This window comes from Carcharhinus amblyrhynchos, chromosome 22 (assembly GCF_965287045.1).
Source record: "Carcharhinus amblyrhynchos chromosome 22, sCarAmb.v2.hapA, whole genome shotgun sequence".
NCBI classification, from domain to species: domain Eukaryota; kingdom Metazoa; phylum Chordata; class Chondrichthyes; order Carcharhiniformes; family Carcharhinidae; genus Carcharhinus; species Carcharhinus amblyrhynchos.
Window position 1 is genome coordinate 38,095,689 of NC_137345.1, and position 24,248 is coordinate 38,119,936.

At 45.7% G+C, this 24,248-nt stretch overlaps 2 protein-coding genes across 4 annotated transcripts in view; one reads left to right on the top strand and one right to left on the bottom strand.

Annotated features, from left to right (window-relative positions):
- Positions 1 to 9,359, bottom strand: part of LOC145357072 (methyltransferase-like protein 27) — a 41,260-nt gene extending 31,901 nt beyond the window's left edge. Inside the window, exon 1 of the mRNA XM_080210159.1 lies at positions 9,122 to 9,359. Within this exon, the coding sequence (XP_080066285.1) occupies positions 9,122 to 9,136 (15 nt within the window). The 5' untranslated portion in view covers positions 9,137 to 9,359. The remainder of the gene's footprint in view (positions 1 to 9,121) is intronic.
- On the top strand, positions 975 to 23,163 carry LOC145357074 (uncharacterized). Of its 3 annotated transcripts, XM_080210163.1 has the most exons (4): positions 975 to 1,117; positions 5,735 to 5,855; positions 13,748 to 13,886; positions 19,811 to 23,163. In XM_080210163.1, the coding sequence occupies exons 2-4, from the start codon at positions 5,736 to 5,738 to the stop codon at positions 19,852 to 19,854; spliced, it is 303 nt and encodes a 100-aa protein (XP_080066289.1). In that variant the 5' UTR covers positions 975 to 1,117; position 5,735; the 3' UTR covers positions 19,855 to 23,163. The 3 variants fall into 3 exon arrangements, 1 of the variants encoding a protein (XP_080066289.1); XR_013889244.1 differs by lacking the exons at positions 13,748 to 13,886; positions 19,811 to 23,163 and adding an exon at positions 9,090 to 9,175; XR_013889243.1 differs by lacking the exons at positions 975 to 1,117; positions 5,735 to 5,855; positions 19,811 to 23,163 and adding an exon at positions 9,468 to 9,674 and having other exon boundaries at positions 13,748 to 13,881.
- The last annotated feature ends 1,085 nt before the right edge of the window (positions 23,164 to 24,248 follow it).

The following is a 24,248-nucleotide window of genomic DNA, read 5'->3' on the forward strand; positions in this document are numbered from 1 at the left end:
ACAACCCCTGACGGTGTGGGCAGGGCTTATCGTGCCTGAAACGCTACTGCTCAGATCGGAGACTTCAACTGTGTACGCGCAACAAAAACAAAACCTGAAAAAAATCGCCCCTATCACATCACTCCCAGACCCCAAAAAGCAGATAAGTGGCCTGGGAGAGAAAAGCAGGAACGATGGCCCTCACAGACATTGTCCCACACCCCCAACATAACTGCCCCCCATCCACCTACCCCCAGACTGATGGTGACACCCTGCCCCCTTCCCTCCCCCACCGATCGCCCACAGAGCGGTAACGATCCCCCCATACCCCTGACCTCCCACACCAGAGAATGATGATCTGGCCCAACTCCCTCCCCCTCACGCCACTAATCTGAGTCAGAGAGCCGTTAGGAGCTCTGAACTTACCCCTTCAGAAGCTGGAGCGCCTGAAACAGAGCTTTACTGAGCAAGTCTGTTTCATGCTGAATCTGGATGGGTGAACGCGATGGTAACGGGGGAAGTGCAGGAAGATTGGGTGTTCCATCTCATTAACTCCATTTAAATGCAAGCAAATGCATTTGAATCGCTGTTGTGCCCGTTTCGGGTGTGGTTCAGATCGTTGCCATTTGCGGGCCTTGGTAAAGTGGGCATTTGCTCGGATGCAGGCACAGATCACATTAATCCCCTCACGCCCGACTTTACCAAATTGTGGCACCTGGCAATGCTCAATTTGGGCCCATTGTTTCAAACAAGGAAACTAATGAAGGCAATTACAGAATTATTGATTGGAATTTTATTGCCCTGCCCGCAATGAGAATTGGAGCAGGTGAGAGGCGGAAAATGGGAAAATCTGTGGACCTCGGGCAGGATTTTGTGGTTTCGAGAGAAACGAGGCTATTAAATCCCACCCAATGGGTGTCGTTAACTAACTGCACCAGTTCAGGCAGGTCCGACCACGTGCCTTCTCTCTGCCTCCGCACGGGTTTATTCACAATTTTGTCAGGTACATTTTGTAAATGACATCGTTGTTTGAAAGAGCCCAGACGCATTGGGTAGTGTGAGAAGGGTTATCAGAGCCACAAAGTTAAATAGTTCACTGAACTGAAACATCAGAATTTACTCCTGGAAAATCCGACAGGTCAGCTGTGCATTTTTCTTTGTTTTATATCCCTCAGAATCACGGTAAACATCTCAGTTAGGAGGGTTAAACCCGGTGAAATCCATTCATGCTGAGAAATATGCCTGAGGTGAGACGCCTCTGGGGTTAAGGGTGGGCTTTGCACTGCTGCGGTTTACACTAAATCAACAGCAGGAGAATAAAAAATAGCTGATGTGATCTTAAGACCTCGTCCCACCCATTGTCCAGCGAGGCGAGGTGGTAAGATTGGGCTAGAGGTGGAAAACAAGAAACACACCGGATTTCCCACCTCCTCCGATCGTACCAGCCCTGGTTTGCTGCTGAAATATTTTGCCAATTTAAATATTAATCGCATGCTTAGCATGTCATAGTGAGTCCCAGACTCTACCATCCGGTTTCAGTGACCTTGCCTCCTCACCAGTCAGTGTTCTCCCTGGCAACAACCACAGCTGGTCTTCACCAGCAGAGACCCGATGGCCTTGGCGGGGAGACCAGAGGCCATTGAAGTCCCTCGGTGGTCGGGGCCAGGGACAGTACACCCATGGGGCAGTGCCAGCCTAGAAGTGCCCACTTGGCACCCTGGCATTGATCAGAATTTTCCAGCTGTTCACGCCCCAGCACTGCTGCCAGAGAGGGTGAAGAATTTTGCGCTCAGCCAAATCTCCGTTCACTGCAGCGGGACTGGAGAATCCCAGCCAGGTTCGTGGTTGGAGAATTCAGCCCATAGAGTTGGAGTTCAGCTCAATTTTTCAGAAAGGTTGTACATGCTGACGTGACAATCAGTTCAGGAGCTGAGTCTTTTCCTTGTGAATGATTTGGATAAAGATGTAGACGGAATGATACTAATATTTACAAATGACACCAAAATGAAAACTGGCCTTAAGTCTTTCAGAGAGTGAAGAAAACTTGTGGTGATTGTCCCTTTAAGGGTCACATGACAAAGGAAACCAATCAGGGACTAGGTTGGGGTTCACTCTGATAAGCAGGGGTTTCTATTCCAGAAGCTTCTCGGGAGCTGGCTGTCACCACAAGGCTGCAGTCTCTGTACAAATTTACCCGTCAATAAATGTGTTGTTTTTCTGAAACTGTTGCATAAGAATTATTACAACACTGTAAAGGGATATTGGTAAGATAGTAAAAGGCAAAGAAATGTCAGAGAGAATTTAATGTGTGACATGGTAGCTTCTCACAGGAAGCCTCCTAAAAGAGAGATTCCGACTGTTCAAAGGGACATAACAGCCTCAACTCTCCTCTCAGCATCCGGGTGTGATACAAATTTGTGCCAAGGAGAAACTTCTGAAAACTCTGAAACATTAGTCACTTATCTGGGTATAATTTGTGGAATCTTGCTGCACACAATTAGTTGTTGCCTCTGCCAGCCAAATAACAGTAATACCAGTAATAACAGTAATAACAGTAATAGCGAGGGGGATTGAATATAAAAGTAGGGAGGTCTTGCTGCGGCTGTATAGGGCATTGGTGAGGCCGCAGCTGGAGTACTGTGTGCAGTTTTGGGCGCCCTACTTACGCAAGGATATTTTGGCCTTGGAGGGAGTGCAGAGGAGGTTTACTAGGCTGATACCGGAGTTGAGGGGGTTGAGCTATGAGGAGAGGCTGAATAAACTAGGCTTGTACTCGTTAGAGTTTAGAAGAATGAGGGGAGATCTCATTGAGACATATAAGATGATGAATGGGATGGATAGGATAGAGGTGGAGAGACTCTTCCTGCTCAGAAAGGACACTAGGACTAGGGTGCACAGCCTCAAGATAAAGGGGGGGCGGTTTAGAACGGAGTTGCAGAGGAACTTCTTCACTCAAAGGGTGGTGAATCTCTGGAATTCTCTGCCCGTTGAGGTGGTGGAGGCTACCTCGCTAAATATTTTTAAGAAGCGGGTTGATGGGTTTTTGATAAGCGAGGGGATTAAGGGTTATGGGGAGAGGGCGGGAATGTGGAACTGAGACACGACAGATCAGCCATGATCTTATTGAATGGCGGGGCAGGCTCGAAGGGCTAGATGGCCTACTCCTGCTCCTGTTTCTCATGTTCTTATGTTCTTATACCACTTCCAAAGAAACTCATCAGTTGGAGAATATCCTTGGATTCTCAGAGGTCACAGGAAAGCAAATTCGCTCTTTCTTTTGAAATTTCAATTCCTAAATTAACAGGGTGAAAATATCTTTCAAAAAGACTCCTGAATTCTTCGTCAAAATCTGTGACAAACAACTGGAAAATTCCATGAGCATTGTTTACACAAGCAGTTACAAGTCAAAGTGCTGATTTCAAATTATTCTCTATGACCATGCAATAAGATATAAACCTTGTGGACATGTGATGGATATCTAATGCAATGTAGCACCCAATCCATAATATATTATCCGTAATCTCCAAAGATGTGTGGGTTAGGTTGATTGGCTATGCTACACTGTCCCTTACTGGCAGGGTGATGAGAAAAGTAATTACATCAGGGGTAGAACTTGGGTGGGTTTGTTATAGGAGCAGACTCGATGGGCCAAATGGCCTCCTTTGCACGATAGGGATTCTATGATTCTATTCTAATTAACTCAGTGCTGGCCTGTACAGAACAAGGATCAGACAAATCTGTAACTAGCTGAATTTTCGAGACATTGCTTCAGAGATTTGAATGGGAGGGATGTGAGGCTTAATATAAAAAAGGATAGCAAGAGTTTTTATAAATATATAAAAAGGAAGAGGCTGGCTAGGGTGAACGTTGGACCCTTAGAGGATGAGAAAGGGGACCTAGTGGTAGGGGATGGGGATATGGCTGAGGTCCTGAATAACTTTTTTGTTTCTGTCTTCACGGAGGAGGACGTGAATAATTTGCCGGGTGTTAGAGATGGAAAGGTGGTAGGACTGAAGGGTCTTAATGACATTCCTGTTACTAGAGAGGAGGTGCTCGACAGACTGGAGGGGCTGATTGTGGACAAGTCGCCAGGACCGGATGGAATGCATCCGAGGGTTCTGAAAGAAATGGCGGAGGTGATAGTGGATGCCTTGGTGGTTATTTTCCAGATGTCGCTGGATTCCGGGGAAGTGCCGGAAGATTGGAAAGCGGCTAATGTTACGCAGTTGTTTAAGAAGGGTGCCAGGCAAAAGGCAGGGAATTATAGGCTGGTTAGTTTAACGTCTGTTGTGGGTAAAATGTTAGAATCCGTCATCAAGGAGGAAATAGTGAGGCATCTTGAGGGGAATTGCTTGATAGAGCAGACGCAGCACGGTTTTGTTAAGGGGAAGTCGTGTCTGACAAATTTATTGGAGTTCTATGAGGATGTGTCTAGGGCGGTGGATAGAGGAGAGCCGGTGGATGTGGTCTTTCTTGATTTTCAGAAGGTGTTTGACAAGGTACCTCACAGGAGGTTATTGCAGAAGGTAAGGGGGCATGGAGTTGGGGGTAGGGTGTTAGCGTGGATAGAGGACTGGTTGTCAAATAGGAGGCAGAGAGTGGGGGTTAATGGGTGCTATTCGGATTGGCGGTTGGTGACTAGTGGAGTGCCCCAGGGGTCGGTGCTGGGGCCTCAGCTATTTACCATTTATATAGATGATCTGGAGGAGGGAACCGAGTGTAAGGTGTCGAAATTTGCTGATGACACCAAGATTGGTGGAACGGCAAATTGTGCGGAGGGTGTGGAGAGTCTGCAGAAGGATCTAGATAGGCTGGGCGAATGGGCCAGGAAATGGCAAATGGAATTTAATGTTGGCAAGTGTGAGGTTGTCCACTTTGGTAGGAATAATGGTAGGAAGGATTATTACTTACGGGGCAAAAAACTGCAGCAGGCGACGGTGCAGAGGGACCTCGGGGTCCTTGTGCATGAGTCGCAAAAACCCAGCCTGCAGGTGCAGCAGGTGGTCAGGAAGGCGAATGGGATGCTGGCCTTCATAGCGAGGGGGATTGAATATAAAAGTAGGGAGGTCTTGCTGCAGCTGTATAGGGCATTGGTGAGGCTGCAGCTGGAGTACTGTGTGCAGTTTTGGTCGCCGCACTTACGCAAGGATATTTTGGCCTTGGAGGGAGTGCAGAGGAGGTTTACTAGGCTGATACCGGAGTTGAGGGGGTTGAGCTATGAGGAGAGGCTGAATAAACTAGGCTTGTACTCGTTAGAGTTTAGAAGAATGAGGGGAGATCTCACTGAGACATATAAGATGATGAATGGGATGGATAGGATAGAGGTGGAGAGACTCTTTCCGCTCAGAAAGGACAGTAGGACTAGGGGGCACAGCCTCAAGATAAAGGGGGGGCGGTTTAGAACGGAGTTGAGGAGGAACTTCTTCACTCAAAGGGTGGTGAATCTCTGGAATTCTCTGCCCGTTGAAGTGGTGGAGGCTGCCTCGCTAAATATTTTTAAGACGCGGGTTGATGGGTTTTTGATAAGCGAGGGGATTAAGGGTTATAGGGAGAGGGCGGGAATGTGGAACTGAGCCACGACAGATCAGCCATGATCTTATTGAATGGCGGGGCAGGCTCGAAGGGCTGGATGGCCTACTCCTGCTCCTATTTCTTATGTTCTTATGTTCTTATGTGATAAAAATACACGTTTAATCTTGTTAATTCATTTCTATTTTGACTAGCTGTTATTTACTGGAGAACCTTCCTCTCACAGAATGGCAAAATCTGGTCCAGACACAGATCATTCTATCCAGAACATTCTCACAGTGTACAGCATCAAGAATCCTGAGGAGAAAGTGAAATTTTACAACAGTTGGGCAGAAAACTATGAGAAGGTGATTTTGTCCTTTCAATCTCACATATTTTTAATAATAATGAGTGTGGGAGAGATTAGGTGTGTGTGGTGTAGCTGGTATATGTGTGAGACTGTGTGTGAGACTGTGTGTGGTGTAGCTGGTATGTGTGTGAGACTGTGTGTGGTGTAGCTGGTATGTGTGTGAGACTGTGTGTGATGTAGCTGGTATGTGTGTGAGACTGTGTGTGGTGTAGCTGGTATGTGTGTGAGACTGTGTGTGGTGTAGCTGGTATGTGTGTGAGACTGTGTGTGAGGCTGTGTGTGGTGTAGCTGGTATGTGTGTGAGACTGTGTGTGGTGTAGCTGGTATGTGTGTGAGACTGTGTGTGGTGTAGCTGGTATGTGTGTGAGACTGTGTGTGATGTAGCTGGTATGTATGTGAGGCTGTGTGTGGTGTAGCTGGTATGTGTGTGAGACTGTGTGTGGTGTAGCTGGTATGTGTGTGAGACTGTGTGTGGTGTAGCTGCTATGTGTGTGAGACTGTGTGTGGTGTAGCTGCTATGTGTGTGAGACTGTGTGTGGTGTAGCTGCTATGTGTGTGAGACTGTGTGTGGTGTAGCTGCTATGTGTGTGAGACTGTGTGTGAGACTGTGTGTGGTGTAGCTGGTATGTGTGTGAGACTGTGTGTGATGTAGCTGGTATGTGTGTGAGACTGTGTGTGGTGTAGCTGGTATGTGTGTGAGACTGTGTGTGGTGTAGCTGGTATGTGTGTGAGACTGTGTGTGAGACTGTGTGTGGTGTAGCTGGTATGTGTGTGAGACTGTGTGTGAGACTGTGTGTGGTGTAGCTCGTATGTGTGTGAAACTGTGTGTGATGTAGCTGGTATGTGTGTGAGACTGTGTGTGAGACTGTGTGTGGTGTAGCTGGTATGTGTGTGAGACTGTGTGTGATGTAGCTGGTATGTGTGTGAGACTGTGTGTGGCGTAGCTGGTATGTGTGTGAGACTGTGTGCGGTGTAGCTGGTATGTGTGTGAGACTGTGTGTGATGTAGCTGGTATGTGTGTGAAACTGTGCATGTGTGTGTGAGACTGAGTTAAAAAGAAAAAGGTCATTTCATTTAGAGAACAAAAAGTGTCATTCAGTCAAAGCCATTAACATATCAATAATAAAAAAAACAAATCATTGAAACCACTAATGTTGTGTAACTGACAGCAGAGGTCAGAGTTTGAGTTATCAATAAAGCAATATTTTCTCTGGGGTTTAGGTGTTTTAACAAGCATAATGGATTCTGGCCCCTCAGTCCAGATAACAAATGATACAATTACTATCCTTTGATTAAATATTTCTGGGTTTAAATTCAGAGAGCCAGATAAACATATTCTGTTGTAATTACACATTATTTTCATGTTTGATTTACTTGGTGTTGCAATTATGCACAAATAAGGTGATGTGAGAGTTGTGGTTTATCAAAATATTTTGAACATAATGTTCTTATGTTCTATGTAAGCATAACATTTTGATAAACCACAACTCTCACATCACCTTATTTGTGCATAATTGCAACACCAAGTAAATCAAACATTAAAATAATGTGTAATTACAACAGAATATGTTTATCTGACTCTGAGATCTCATTGAGACGTATAAGATGATGAATGGGATGGATAGGATAGAGGTGGAAAGACTCTTCCCGCTCAGAAAGAACAGTAGGACTAGGGGGCACAGCCTCAAGATAAAGGGGGGGCGGTTTAGAACGGAGTTGAGGAAGAACTTCTTCACTCAAAGGGTGGTGAATCTCTGGAATTCTCTGCCCGTTGAAGTGGTGGAGGCTACCTCGCTAAATATTTTTAAGACGCAGGTTGATGGGTTTTTGATAAGAGAGGAGATTAAGGGTTATGGGGAGAGGGCGGGAAAGTGGAACTGAGCCACGACAGATCAGCCATGATCTTATTGAATGGCGGGGCAGGCTCGAAGGGCTAGATGGCCTACTCCTGCTCCTATTTCTTATGTTCTTATGTTCTAACCCAGAAATATTTAATCAAAGGATAGTATAATCAAATGGGCTGCACGGTAGCACAGTGATTAGTACTACTGCCTCACAGTGTCAGGGACCCAGGTTTGATTCCTGGCTCAGGTCACTCTCTGTGTGGGGTTTGCATGTTTTCCCCGTGTCTGCGTGGGTTTCTTCCGGGTGCTTTGGTTTCTTCCTACAGTCCAAAGACGAGCTGGTTCGGTGCATTGGCCTGGCTAAATTCTCCCTCAGTGTACCCGAACAGGCACCAGAGTGTGGCAATTAGGGAATTTTCACAGTTAGTTCATTGCAGTGTTAATGTAAGCTTACTTGTGACACTAATAAATAAATCTTAAACAAGGGGAATGTCTAATTGCTCCTTCAGTCAATCAATCACAGACAGCAACTGAACACTCACTAAATCATCCAGCTGTAAAGAATCATCCAATAACAGTTACACAATCATTCAGCGTAGTCGCAGGCTATCTGGTCCATCATACCTGTTCTGGTGCTTTGAATGTAATCCAATTAGTCCAATACTCTTGTTCATTCTCCAGATCTCTGAAACTTGCTCCTTTTCAAGAATACCTGTAGCTGTGGTAGTGCTTCAAATGTGTTTCAACTCGTCCCACCCAGTTCTCCTGAAAAAATCCCCTGCCCTGTCAGAGGCTGGTGGGTTCAGCCTCACATTTCCTCTGGAACATTGCAGACAGATTTGGGTGAGATGATCAGACTGGAAATGTTAGTGCCCCTCTCCATCTCCATCCCCTCCTCCAGCCCCTCACTGCCCACCACTTTCCCCCTCATTCCCCACCTTCCTCCCTCCCCCACTGCCCTCTCTGTCACTCCCCACCTTTCCCCCTCTCCCTGTCACTCCCCTCCTTCCCCCCTATCCTCCTCACTCCCCACCTTCCCCCCCTCCCCCTCACTCACCACCAGCTCCCAACCTGTTGGCAGAGGGATGTGAGGAGACGGCGAGTAACATTCTGCAGAACTGATGAAATGAGGTAAGATCAGGATATTCAATGTGGCCTCCACAGGGAGTCGGGAGTGTTTTCCGTCCTGTTTGTTGGTGAATCCCCTCTTACACACCGATGGGATTGAAATGTGGGAGACTGCTCTGGCAGTCACATTAGATTGCAACATATCTGACGCTCTACACAAATACACATTGGGAACAATTGTGCTCACTACTGCTGCAAATCGGTCAGAAGGGAGTGGAATAAAATGAAATGAATAAAAAAGTGACATTTTCTTTTCCAAGGACGTGGCAGTGATAAATTATCAAGCTCATACCTTTGCTGCTGACATTCTGGATCCTGTGTTTCCCAGAGAGAGAGACACTGCCCTAGTCCTGGATGTTGTCTGTGGTGATGTGGAGATGCCAGCATTGGACTGGGATGAAGTCTCACAACGCCAAGTCCAACAAATTTATTTGATAGTAAACTCACAAGCTTTCAGGGTGTGCCCCTTCGTCAGGTGAATGGAGAGTTCTGGCCTCAGGCAGAGCATATAACAGCACACAAACTTACAGATTACCAATTAGAATGCGAGTCTTTACAAGTAACCTGTGGAACAGGAAAAGCTGCTGAACAGGTATCAAGGTGATCAGCAATCACATTGACAGTCGGGTATCGTTGCTTAGGGGCAATTTGACTTGAATTAAAGTTGAAGTCGCATTCTTCTATGTGATTTGCTCAGTTTAAACTGGGGGCATGTGGCAGACATTCCTTCCTTTCTCACTCAGCAGCTGTGGTTCCCAGGAATCTGTACTGCTCTCTCCGCAATCGCTGTATCAACACAAAACTGGGATAAGGAAATAGGGAGCTGGACACCCTGAGGGCTCCAGGTTAGTTGACACAGAAAATAATGTAGATGAGAGCAGAAAGCTGCAAAGGATCATTGATAGATTAAGTGATCGGGCTAAATTGTCACAATTGCTGTTGAATTCAGGAAAATGTGGATGTCTGGATCTAAAAAGGATGATGGGAAGCTCGGAGCAGTGGAGGGGCAGAGAGATTGAAGACTCCATGCAGACTAATCAACAGAAACCAATGGACACATACAGAAATAATTCCAAAACCTCTCTCAGTGGGATTGGAATAAACAGGTTTATAAAACGTGGTTGAATTCTACCTGGAATTCCACATTCAGTCCTGGATACCAGTCCTCAGGAAGAATAGATTGATGTTGGAAGGGGTACAATGCAGGTTAACTGAAAGCTTACTGATCTGCCAGGCTGTCTCTGAACAAACCAGACTGTTCACAACCTTGGTGCCAGGATTGAGCCTGACTTGGTAAATGCCCTCAGCTAGCACCCAAACTGCTACTGGAAATGTTACTGGATATACCACCCAGAATCGACCGAGGCACCTTCACTGTCACCGGGTCAAAATCCTGGTACTAACTGCATTGTGGGAGTACCTACACAATGGGCTTCAGTGGTTCAAGAGGCAGTTCAGCATCACCTTTAGTAAATCTGGCCCAGTCAGCGATACTCACATCCTGTGAAAGAATAAATCATTGTTAAGATCCTCTGCCCTCAGCAGCATTGACTGGCCGTGCAGAATAGTCTGTCACAGAGCTGTTAACCCACACAACACCATTCAGGCTGCCCATTTCCACCCTGTAACGTGGACCAGTTTCAGCTGGATTACCACCTTATCCAATCATTGCCATTTCTAGACCTGAACATCCTGAACATATAATCCTAGTCCAAAGATGTGTGGGTTAGGTTGATTGGCCGTGCTAAGAAATTGCCCCTTAATGTCCAGGGATACGTAGGTTAGAGGGATTAGTGGGTATAATATGTCGGGATATGGGGGTAGGACCTGGGTGGGATTGTGTTTGGTGCAGACTTGATGGGCCGAAGGGCCTCTTTCTGCCCTGGAGGGTTCTATGATTCTATTCTAACACACTCCCTGCTGACCTCTCTCATTCTACTCACTAAACTTGGCCTCATCTAAAACTATGCCCACCTGTGTCCTTATTTACTCCAAGTTCCATTCCCAACCCCCGCCATCAACCCTCACCCCCCACTCCCCCCACCCTCACCTCCCACTCCCCCCATCCTCACCTCCCACTGCCCCAGCCTCACCTTCCACTCCCCCCACCCTCACCTCCCACTCCCCCCACCCTCACCTCCCACTCCCCCCACCCTCACCTCCCACTCCCCCCATCCTCACCTCCCACTGCCCCAGCCTCACCTTCCACTCCCCCCATCCTCACCTCCCACTCCCCCCATCCTCACCTCCCACTCCCCCCAGCCTCACCTTCCACTCCCCCCATCCTCACCTCCCACTCCCCCCACCCTCACCTCCCACTCCCCCCACCCTCACCTCCCACTGCCCCAGCCTCACCTTCCACTCCCCCCATCCTCACCTCCCACTCCCCCCACCCTCACCTCCCACTGCCCCAGCCTCACCTTCCACTCCCCCCATCCTCACCTCCCACTCCCCCCACCCTCACCTCCCACTCCCCCCATCCTCACCTCCCACTCCCCCCATCCTCACCTCCCACTGCCCCAGCCTCACCCCCCACTCCCCCCACCCTCACCTCCCACTGCCCCCACCCTCACCTCCCACCCCCCCAACCTCACCTCCCACTGCCCCCACCCTCACCTCCCACCCCCCCAACCTCACCTCCCACCCCCCAACCTCACCTCCCACTGCCCCCACCCTCACCTCCCACCCCCCCAACCTCACCTCCCACCCCCCCTCCCTCACCTCCCACTACCCCCACCCTCACCTCCCACTCCCCCCACCCTCACTCCAACCCCCCATCTTCACTCCCACTCCTCCCACCCTTACCTCCCACCCCCCATCCTCATCTCCCACCCTACCCCCACCCTCACCTCCCACTCCCTCATCCTCACCTCCCACCCCCCAACCTCACCTTCAACTCCCCCCACCCTCACTTCCCACTCCCCCTCCCTCACCTCCCACTCCTCCGACCCTCACTCCAACCCCCCACCCTCACCTCCCACCCCCCCAACCTCACCTCCCACTGCCCCCACCCTCACCTCCCACCCCCCAACCTCACCTTCCACTCCCCCCACCCTCACCTCCCACTCCCCCCACCCTCACTCCAACCCCCCATCTTCACTCCCACTCCTCCCACCCTTACCTCCCACTCCCTCATCCTCACCTCCCACCCCCCCAACCTCACCTTCAACTCCCCCCACCCTCACTTCCCACTCCCCCTCCCTCACCTCCCACTCCTCCGACCCTCACTCCAACCCCCCACCCTCACCTCCCACCCCCCCAACCTCACCTCCCACTCCCCCCACCCTCACCTCCCACCCCCCCAACCTCACCTCCCACTCCCCCCACCCTCACCTCCCACTGCCCCCACCCTCACCTCCCACTCCCCCCACCCTCACCTCCCACCCCCCCCACCCTCACCTCCCACTCCCCCCACCCTCACCTCCCACTCCCCCCACCCTCACCTCCCACTCCCCCCACCCTCACCTCCCACCCCCCCAACCTCACCTCCCACTCCCCCCACCCTCACCTCCCACTCCCCCCACCCTCACCTCCCACTGCCCCCACCCTCACCTCCCACTGCCCCCATCCTCACCTCCCACTCCTCCGACCCTCACTCCAACCCCCCATCTTCACTCCCACTCCTCCCACCCTTACCTCCCACCCCCCATCCTCATCCCCCACCCTACCCCCACCCTCACCTACCACTCCCCTCACCCTCACCTCCCACCCCTCCCCCTAACCTTCACCTCTCACCTTCCCCTCACCCTCACCACTGCAAGGTTTATAAGGATGGGAATCAAGTGGATTTAAAGGGGTCACCAAGGTAAGTATAATCCCTGAGGAAGAGAGGGAGACAGGCCCGAGCAGTGTCCCTGCATAGGTGGGCAGTGCCAACCTGGAAATGCCAACCTGTGCAGAGGAGCAGTACCAGGATTGGCCTTCCATTGGGGAGGGCTTCAATTTATGTGTTGGGTTGTTGCCAGATGGCAGCACCTGGGGTGTTGGGCAATGGCAATAAGCTGAGGGCAATATCAGTTAGAGGGGTTATGGGGGGGTGTGGGGGGGGGGGTGCGGAGAGAGACCCAATATTTGTCTGGTTGTTTGGGGGGGGTGGGGTGGGGGGAAGAGTGCCCCCGATACACATGCTGTAGGGTGGATGGTTGGGAGTGGGTTGCCTAATGCAGCTGAAGACCCCACGACATGGTGGGCTTTGAGGGAGTTTAATTCCAGCACTGATTGGTGCACCCTTTAAAAATGGTGCCCGATCTCGGTGGAGGCAGCTTTGTCAGTTCTATTAGACCTCACCCTGATGGAGTGATGGTGTAAACCACACCCCCAGATTCTGGTGTGGACTGAAAACACGGCTGTGAATCTGGAGAGAAACAGGCCAGATTTCAGTCAGTGCCTGACACTCTGACAAATATTGGTGAAATCCTGCCCTCATTCTCTGTCTCTCTCTCTCTATATCTCTCTCTCTTCCTCTAGCCCTATCTCACTCTCTCTCTATCTCTATCTCTATCTCACTCTCTCTATCTCTCTCTCTATCTCTATCTCACTCTCTCTATCTCTATCTCACTCTCTCTATCTCTCTCTCTCTCTCTCTATCTCTATCTCTATCTCTATCTCACTCTCTCTATCTCTCTCTCTATCCCTATCCCTCTCTATCTCACTCTTTCTCCCAGAAGGTGGTTATGGTTGGGATAATCACAGAGCTGTGATTAATAGATTTTTTATGAGTTACAGCAGTAAGGTGGGTAAACGGAGTTAAGATTCAGATTGGTGCCAGCTTGAGGAGTTTGATCACCATTCTCTGGCTCCCATGTTTCTGAGTGAAGTAAAGGCAGTAAATTCTGTATCATTCATGGATAGGCTTACAAAATAAAAGAGAGACGACAGAAAATTAAGAGTTCAATGAATATTTTCCTGTTTTTTTTAGCTGCAGAAACTGGGATTTAAGAATTTCCATGGAATAGACGGCAGCGAAGGCATGTTGAAGTTGGCTGAATCCAAAGGCCTGTATCAGAGTCTGAAAAGATGTCTGATTGTTCCAGATCAACAGCTCCCCGTGTCTTCAGGTAACAAATCCACTTCATGGAATTACACAGAGTAAAGCACTGAAAGAGACTATTCTACATGGTCAATCAGTGATGGCGCAGATATGGGGATTTTAAAAATGGTTTATTCTTTCACAGGGGCATGAGTATCGCTGGCTGGACGAGCATTTAGATCTTAAGACCATAAGACCCAGGAGCGGAATTAGGCCACTCGGCCCATTGAGTCTGCTCCACCATTCAATTATGGCTGATATTTTTCTCATTCCCATTCTCCTGCCTTTTCCCTATAACCCCTGATCCCCTTATTGATCAAGAACCTATCAATCTCTGTCTTAAAGACACTCAATGAACTGGCCCCCTTCTGTGGCAAAGAGTTCCACAAGTTCATTTATTGAAGGTGGAGCTGAGTCCCTTCTTGAAACGCCCATCATGTAGGTACTCCCATAGTGCAGCTAGAGAGGGAGTTCCAGGATTTTGACCCAGTGACAGCGAAGGTGCCTCGGTTGATTCTGGGTTGTCCACCAGTTTCATTTCTTTCTGACTTTGCAGCAGTTTGTGTGGTAGATGAGGGCATTTACTGAGTTAACCACATTGCTGTAGATCTATAGTCACATGTAGATCAGACCAGGTAAAGTCAGCAGATTCCCTTCTCTAAAAGGCCTTTAGTGAACCAGGTTTTTATGACAGTGGTTTCATGGTGACCAGAATAGCTTTTAATTGTAGATTTATGAATTTAATGTAAATATTGCTGTGGTGGGATTTGAAGTCATGATGTGGGATTTTAGTGGGATTTGAACTCAGAACATTACACTGGATCACTGGATTACTAGCCAAGTGACAATTCCACTTCACCGCTGGCTCCACACATTGCCAGGTCTGGTTTGGAATAACCCTGGAAATTTGATCACGTGACATTATACCACATAATACTCAATCACATGACATACAATCACATGACCATGCTCAATCACATGACATTTTGTTTCCATGAGATTTGCCCACTGTTTGCAAATGTTATTACATTTACTTTTTTTGAGTATCCCACTGCCATCAAGATACAAAGTTAAAACCTCCTGCTTTATAATGAAATGAATATCAGAATTTATAAATTAAAGGGACAACATGAAAGCAAAAGAAAAATTTAAGAGTAATTTTGATGTAAATGGAATTGTGATATTTCTGTAACATCATCCACAGGTGGGATTTTACAGCTTCACTCATTCCGAAACTGTAAAATCCTGCCCGAGGTCAGCGGACCTTTCATTGTCCAGCCCTCACTCGCTCCCAATCCCTTGGTGGGCAGGGTGGTAAAATTCCAGCCATCGAGTAAATCCGTTAATTCACCAAATACATTAATAAGCAAGGGGTAAATAAATTTTCTTGCGATTTTACAGCTTTTACAATAGACAGAAAATGATTAAATTAAACCAAAACCAAACTTAATTCATTCCCTCATCTCACCACGGAAGCCGTGTCCTCAGCGGAAAGCTGCTCCAGGTATAATAGCACACTGTGCAGGAATTCCACTCCCTCTTCTTCATGTTTCTTTGGCTGGGATTTTCCAGCCCAATCACGACAGGAAATTTAGTAGCTCAGCCAATGCTACATCACCAATCTGTGGCTACGAGCAATCCCAGCAGCAGACAAAAAATTCCACCCTTTCTCTCGCTCACTCGCTCCCCACAATTTAAGTTTCAAACTTCCTTCCTTCCCAATTTGTGCTCCTCTCTCTCTTTCTCTCTCTCAGTTGTTTCTTATTCTCACTGTCACTCCCTCCCACAATTTGTATTTCTCTCTTACTCCTAGTTTGTTTCTCTCCCTCCCTCTCCCAATATGTCATTCTTTCTCTCTCTGCCCCAATAAGACATAAGACATAGGAATAGAATTAGGCCACTCGGCCCATCGAGTCTGCTCTGCCATTCGATCATGGCTGATATTTTTCTCAACCCCATCCTCCTGCCTTTTCTCCATATCCCCTGATCCCCTTATTGATCGAGAACCTATCTATCTCTGTTTTAAAGGCACTCATTGACCTGACTTCCACAACCTTCTGTGGGAAAGAGTTCCACAGATTGCAGCACCGTGATCCATGGAAACACAGTGATTCCCTCTCTCCCTCTCCCAGTGTGTCGCTCTTTGTTAAAATTTGGGGACAGTGAGGAAGAGTGAACCCATCATGGTCAAAAGCTTGGTGGGGATCTGTTTAAATATGTGCAAGTGTTGCTGAAGTTTGATGAGAAGGATATGGAAGACTTTTCCATTTAATTTGAGAAAGCAGCTAAATAAATGTAATGGCTACAGACCTTGTGGGTAGTATTGATTCAAACAAAATTATTTAGGTAGAGCTAGTGAGGTATGGGCATCACTATCAGAGGATGTATCTCAAGATTATGATGAGGTGGAAAAACACCATCTTAAATGCATATGAACTAGCGCCATAAGCCTACAGGTAACGATTTAGAAACCTAATGAAAGAACCTTTTCAAACGTACATAAAATTTGAAAGATTCAAACAAAGTAATTTTGATAGGTGATTAAGGGCCTCGAAAATAGACTAGATGTATGACGCTCTTAGAGATAAATTTATTTGAGAGGAGTTTTAAAAATTCACTCCCCAAAGTAGTGAGAACTTATGTGATAGAGCATAGGGTTAAAACTGCAAGAAATGGCAGATGTCTATGAATTAGTTCACAAATTAATGTTTAGTATCTGACATCAGTTTCAGGCTGTGAGGGATAGAACTGGGGGAAAGAAAAATCTTCAGATCATAACGATAAAGGGAGATAATAAAGACAGAGCACCTCAGGTTAAAAAGGAAACACATGAGGGCGGAAGAGAAATAAAAACCCTCAGATATTTTCACTGCAATGAAATAGGACACACAAAGTTGCAGTGTTTGTGGTTTAAGCAAAGCACTGGGAAGACAAAGGTGGTGTTTGTTAAAGTGGCGAAGGAAACTCCAGTTGAAGCTAAAGAGGTGCAAAAAAATGTACAGTCTGGTTAAGGGTTGATTGATCCGAAGGTGCCAGTTCTCTTCAAGGAATTTACTTGTGTGGGTAAAGTTTACTCGAGTACCCAGGAGGAGTATGGGGAGCAATTAAAGAAGGTACAATTTTAAGAGGTACAGGGGCTAGTCAATCATTGATAGTGAGAGATGAGGAGTTTCGTAGTTAGGAGTATTGCCAGCAAATGTAGTAATATGTGGAATTCAGGATGAGAAGAGTAGTGTTCCAGCAGAGAAGGTGAGGGTGGAGAGTCCAGTGGAAAGTGGTGAAGTGATAGTAGGAGTGATAGAAAAATTCTCTTGTCCAGCAATACAGTTTATCTTGAGTAATGAAATAGCTGCATCACAGGTGGGAGTGATGCCTACTGTGGCTGAAAAGCCAGTGGAGAGTTAAATGACTGAGGTGTTAAAGGAAGCATATCCTGGAATTTTTCATGATTGTCTGGCAACAAGTTCACAAAGGCACAGGTTAAGACAAGAGGAGAAATCAAAGGGTGAAGATAAACAAGTTGAAGTTCAATTATCAGAAAGCATTTTAATCAAATGGCTGAGAAAGAGCAAGAAATGGTGGAGGATGAATGGATACTTTTAGAAATAGAAATAGAAACCCTATGGTGCAGAAAGAGGCCATTTGGCCCATCCAGTCTGCACCAATCACAATCCCACCCAGGTCCTAACCCCACATTACCTACATATTTACCTGCTAATCCCTCTAACCTACACATCACAGGGCCCTAAGGGGCAATTTTAGCACAGCCAATCAACCTAACCCGCACATCTTTGGACTATAGAAGGAAAATGGAGCACCTGGAGGAAACCCATGCAGACACAAGGAGAATGTGCAAACTCCGCACATGATGTGGAGATACCGGCATTGGACTGGGGTAAGCACAGTAAGAAGTCTCACAACACCAAGTTAAAGTCCAACCAGTTTATTTGATAGTAAACCCACAAACTCCGCACAGACAGTGACCCAAGCCGAGAATCAAACCCAGATCCTTAGAGCTGTGAAGCAGCAGTGCTAACCACTGTGTTACAGTGCCGCCCATAAATTTTAGTTCAGGAAGTTGGCAGAATTACAACAGAAAGATGCGGAGATAAAACCGTTGCATCAGAAAGCATACCAGCATAATTAAGGATCCCATGCACCCCAGACATTCTCTCTTCCATCTTCTTCCTTCGGGAAAAAGATACAGAAGTCTGAAGTCACATAAGAACATAAGAACATAAGAACATAAGAAATAGGAGCAGGAGTAGGCCATCTAGCCCTTCGAGCCTGCCCCGCCATTCAATAAGATCATGGCTGATCTGTTGTGGCTCAGTTCCACTTTCCCGCCCTCTCCCCATAACCCTTAATCCCCTCTCTTATCAAGAACCCATCAACCCGCTTCTTAAAAATATTTAGCGAGGCAGCCTCCACCACTTCAACGGGCAGAGAATTCCAGAGATTCACCACTCTTTGAGTGAAGAAGTTCCTCCTCAACTCCGTTCTAAACCGCCTCCCCTTTATCTTGAGGCTGTGCCCCCTAGTCCTACTGTCTTTTTTGAGCGGGAAGAGTCTCTCCACCTCTATCCTATCCATCCCATTCATCATCTTATACGTCTCAATGAGATCTCCCCTCATTCTTCTAAACTCTAACGAGTACAAGCCTAGTTTATTCAGCCTCTCCTCATAGCTCAATCCCCTCAACTCCGGTATCAGCCTAGTAAACCTCCTCTGCACTCCCTCCAGGGCCAAAATATCCTTGCGCAGGTGCGGCGCCCAAAACTGCACACAGTACTCCAGCTGCGGCCTCACCAATGCCCTATACAGCTGCAGCAAGACCTCCCTACTTTTATATTCAATCCACATACCAACCAACTCAAGAACAGCTTCTTCCCTACTGCTGTCAGGCTTTTGATGGACTTACCTTGCATTAAGTTGATCTTTCTCCACGCTCTAGCTATGACTGTAACACTACATTCTGCACTCTCTCCTTTCCTTCTCTATGAACGATATGATTTATCTGTGTAGCGTGCAGGAAACAATACTTTTCACTGTATGTTAATACATGTGACAATAATAAATCAAATCAAGTCAAATCAAACTGTGTGCCATTCAGAATAGCAAGCAGTGTCAAAGCAGTGGCATCAAACTTTAAAGGCGATACTGAGGATTTATTGTCAAGACTATCCAGAGGATTGGAATAAAGGAATTCCATTTGTGCTTTTTACAATTAGGGATGAACCTAATGAATCAACTAAATTCAGTCCATTTGGATTTATTTTTGGTCATGAGGTAAGAGGATCACTTAAATTGATTAAGGAGAAATTGGTGAGTCAGTGTTCTGAGACTGCTTTATTGGACTATGTCAAATTTTAGGGAAAGATTGAATAGAGCAGGTCAGTTGGCTAGACAACCTTTAAAGCTGGCACAGCATGTGACAAAACAGGAAGTGAATAAGAAATCAAAAATTTGTGGTTTTGCTAGTAGGGATAAAGTCTTAGTATTACCACCTGTGTTTGGTGAACCTTTAAAAGCAAGGTTTAGTGGACCTTACCAAATTGAAAGGAAATTGAGTCAGGTTGACTATTTGATAAGAACACCAGAAAGAAGGAAAACTCACAGTATGTCATGTGAATAAGTTCAAATGGTATTTTTATATTGAAGGAAAACAGAAGAAAGAAGTGTTAATGGTTACAATTCAGAGTGAAGAACTAAACTTCGATGATTATGAATTTGACATTCCGCAAATTAAATTGGATAATAAGAAATGCATCAGAAATTGGGATAAATTATTCAGTTACCTTCTGGAGAAAATCAAAATGACCTCAAAGAGTCATAATCACACAGAGAGACATGTAGGAATAAGCTAGTAAATACTAAAACTATTGTAATGAGGTAGTGATAGATAATGCTGCTCCAGTGGAGCTATATCCATATAGACCTAATCCTCTCAAGTTGGCACAGGTTCAGCAGGAGAAAATGATGTTTATTTGGTCTGAGATGCAGTCGCTGGAAATCTCGATCAATCATGTAAAACTGGTCAAGGTGGAGACGGAGAACCAGTTACTGGACAATAACGTGAATAAAGAAAGTGAACAGGTGTGGAGTCAGATACAAGACAAGTTGACTGCTTTGGAATCTGTTCCTGAGCTGTTAAAAGTACTTCAACATAAATTGCAAGATTGTCAAAAGTAGTTAATCATCTATGCAAAGGAAAACATAGATCAATCAGCTGTCACATGTGATCTCAAGATGGAGATTGAGGAGCAGAAGTATTTTACTACTGCAGCTGAAAGGAAAGGACAACGGTGTGGAATGAAACTGTTTGCTGAAACTATACCATCATTTGAAATGAACTGCTGGTGTAATCAATCAGTACAGCCTGCATAGCCGTGGATATCCAATGAAACTCTACTCTTCAAGTAAATGACAATGGTTTTTGCAACAACATAACTGTCACAGTGATCTCTGGAAGCATGGTTGCAAGAGGTTCTGACACAAGGGAGACAATCTGCTGTGTGTTTTTGCCAAAGAATGTACAGAAAGTAAAGGTAAATATCCAAGGCAAACAAAGGAGTTGGACTTCCTGATAGAGGAGCTAAGGCTAATTAACAAGAAAGGAGACGGAGATAAAGTGACCTTTGTGAACTATACCCATATAAAGTTGTATCCTCCTGATCCTGCCTAGCTCTCTGAGGATGTTACCAGAACTAATTTATCATCGTTATGACAAAACTGAGGTTAAATTTAGAATCAAAGCAGGATGAAGGACTGAAGGGAATTCTGTAGGGGAATGAGGAAGCAACAGCAGCTTGTTGATAAAAGAAAGGAGAAGGAATGTCAGATGGTGGGAGATAAGGGCTGAATTGGATTATATTACTGTTATGTTTGCATGTTTTGATTTTATAAAATATATACCTACTAGAGCATTACGAGTATGAAGCCAAAAGGTGTTGGAAAATTAAGCCATCTTTGAATATTGACTGTTCATTTTCTTCTTAAAGGAAAAGCTCCCTAGTGGATCACTTGAATCATACCTGGAGTGAAACAACTTTTGCTCACCAATGTCAAACCAAAATGTAAAATTTAGGGCCTAGGCTAACTTCTCAAAACACTTTGGCATTTCTGGCCTGTGTCTTAACAGCCTGAATCACACTTCAAGGGACCAGTGATTTGCACCCGTGTGACATCCCACTGGAGAAGTGGGGATGATCGTGTGCTGAACTTGTTAATGAGATGGAAATCCAGTCAATCTCATGCAAAGTGACTTTGTGTTCTTTCTGGGTGCCCCATTAGAAAGGGGCAGGGAGAATCACAAACTGTTTGGCTTTGGATTGGAAATGGATTTTTAGACCTGCATGCTATTCCCCAGGATTGGGGTGATCTGCATCACGCGTGGCAAGGTGGGAGAATCGCCCCCTTGTGGTGTACTTGATTACGAGAACATTGAAGTTTTGAAGTTACTAAAAGAAATGTTTTCAAGGCATGGGGAATATGGAGGATGTTGAAGATTGATCGTATAATAAGATAACTTGCATTATCATTTTGTATTTTTTCTTATGAATAATTTTGTTTATCTATCAGTTTAATTTAAGCATAGAAACATAGAAACCAGAAGCTGGAGTAGGCCATTTGGCCTGCTTCACCATTCATTTTAGTCATGGCTGATTATCAAATTCATATCCTTATTTCCCCTTTTCTCCATATCCCTTCATCCTTTTAGCCCCTAGAGCTATATCTAGTTTCTTCTTGAAATCAGACAATGTTTTGGCCTCAACTACATTCTATGGGAGTGAATTCCACACATTCGCCATCCTCTGGGAGAAGAAATTTCTCCTCACTTCAGTTCTAAAAGGTTTAGACTTATCGTCAAACTATGACGCCTAATTCTGGGCTTCACCATCATTGGGAACAATCTTTCTGAATCTACCCTGTCTAACCCGATTAGAATTTTCCAAGTTTCCATGAGATCCCATCTTACTTTCTAAACTCCAGTGAATATAATCCTAACCAAATTAATCTCTCCTCACAAAACAGAACTGCCATCCCAAGAATCAGCCTGGTAAACTCTCACTATACTCCCTCTGTAGCAAGGACATCCTTCCTCAAATAAGGACACCAAAACTGCATGTGCTATTCCAACTGTGGCTTCACCAACGCCCTATACAACTGCAGCAAAACATCCCTATCCCTAGACTCAAATCCTCTTGTTATGAATACCAACAAACCATTTGCCTTCTTTATTGCCTGCTGTATCTGTGTGCTTACTTTCAGCGACTGATGCACGAGGACACCAAGAGCTCACTGAGTATCCACTTCTTTCAATTTACACCCATTCAAGTAATAATTTATTTCCCAATTATTTCCACCAAAGTGGATAATCTCATATTTATCCACATTCCAAGCATCTGCCATGTATATGCCCACACACTCAGCCTGTCCAAATCACACCGAAGCATCTCTGCATCCCCCTCAGGGCTGCATCCTCCTCCCACTCAACTTTGTATCATCCACAGACTTGGAGATAATACATCCAGTTCCTTCTTCCAAATCATTAATATGCGAACAGTTGGGGTCCTAGCACAGATTCATTTAAGCCAATTCTTTGCTTCCTGTCTGCTAACCAGCTTTCTACCCATCTCAAGATATTACCTACAATCCCATGTGCTTTAACTTGCTGATTTTGTCTGATTATGCCACTACTTTCCAAATGCTGAGTTATGAAATCCTTGATAATGGACTGTAGCAACTTTCCCTGTATTGATGTCAGGCTCACTTGTCAATAGTCCCCTGTTTTCTCTCTACCTCCCTTTTTGAATAGTGGACTTACATTAGCTACCCTCCAATCTGTAGGAACCAGTCTACTAATGTTGATTTCCTTCAGTTCCTCAATAAAACCTGTTTCTCTCAGAACTTCTGATATATGATTCATGTCTTCCTATGTGAAGACTAAAGCAATTTAATTCCTCGGCTATTTCTTTATTCCTTGTTATGAGTTCTCCAGTTTCTAACTATATAAAGCCTACATTCGTTTCTGTCAATCTTTTTCTCTTCACATACCTATAGAAACTTCTACAGTCAGTTTTTATGTTCTCCACTAGCTTACTTTCATACTCTATTTTTCCCTTCTTAAGCAATCCCTTGGCCCTCCTTGCTGAATTTTAAACTGCTCCCAGTCCTCAGGCCTATGCTTTTTCTTGCCAATTTGTATGCTTCTTCCTTGAATCTGACATTGTCTCTAATGTCCCTTGTAAGCTATGGTTTGGCCACAATTCCCTTATCACTTTTGCACTAAAGAGGAATAAATAACTTCTGGAGTTCACCTATTTGTTTTTTAATTGCCTGCCATTGCCTGTCCACTGTCTTCCTTTTCAGTCATGTTTCCTAGTCCACCATGGCCAATTTATGCTTTATACCATTATTGGCAGCTTTATTGAGATTCAAGACCCTGGTCTCAGAATCAATGATGTGGAGATGCCAGCATTGGACTGGGGTAAACACAGTAAGAAGTCTCACAACACCAGGTTTAAGTCCAACTAGTTTATTTGATAATAATCCCACAAGTTTCCGGAAACAGTATTCCTTCGTCAGGTTAGTGGAAAGTTCTGATCAGAGAAAGGCAAATAAAGACACACATAGTTTACAGAATACTGATTAGAATGAAAGTCTTTGCAGCTAACCTGCTATTCAAGTCTTAAAGATGCAGACGATGTGAGTGGAGATCGAATTAGCATGGATTAGAGAGATGTGGATTGTCTCCAGACAGGACAGTAAGTGAGATTTTACAAGCCCAGGCAAGTCAAGCCTCAAATCAATTACATCACTGTCCACCTTGACAAAGAATTCTACCATACTATTTCACTAATAGCTAATTAATCCTTTCTCATTGCACAATCTCCAGTCCAAGATGGCCTGTTCCTTTGTTGGTGCCTCAACCATCCCTTATGCAAATTCTTCCTCTATTGTGCTGTGACTAACTTGACTCTCCCAATCTATATGCAGATTAAAGTCGCCCATAATCACAAATGTTTCTTTAACACATGCAGCTGTGATTTCCTTTCTAATGTTTTTCCCACCATGACCATACGTTTGATGGAGTTTGCACATTCTCCTTGTGTCTGCATGGGTTTCCTCCGGGTGCTCCGGTTTCCTCCACAGTCCAAAAATGTGCGGGTTAGGTTGATTGGCCATGTTAAGAAGTTGCTCCTTAAGAGTCCTAAGATGTGTAAGTTAGAGGAATTAGCAGGTAAATATGTAAGGATATGGGGGTAGGGCCTAGGTGGGATTGTGGTCGGTGCAGACTCGATGGGCTGAATAGCCTCCTTCTGCACTGTAGGGTTTCTATGATTCTATGATGATTTGATGGTTTGCATATCACCCCGCCAATGTCTTT

Bases quoted from the DNA above. Each gene is read 5' to 3' on its own strand.
- LOC145357074 (XM_080210163.1), top strand. From the start codon at position 5,736: ATGGCAAAATCTGGTCCAGACACAGATCATTCTATCCAGAACATTCTC. The intron at 5,856-13,747 runs GTGATTTTGTCC...TGTTTTTTTTAG, and splicing joins GGGCAGAAAACTATGAGAAG to CTGCAGAAACTGGGATTTAA. The intron at 13,887-19,810 runs GTAACAAATCCA...AATCCTCTCAAG, and splicing joins ACAGCTCCCCGTGTCTTCAG to TTGGCACAGGTTCAGCAGGA.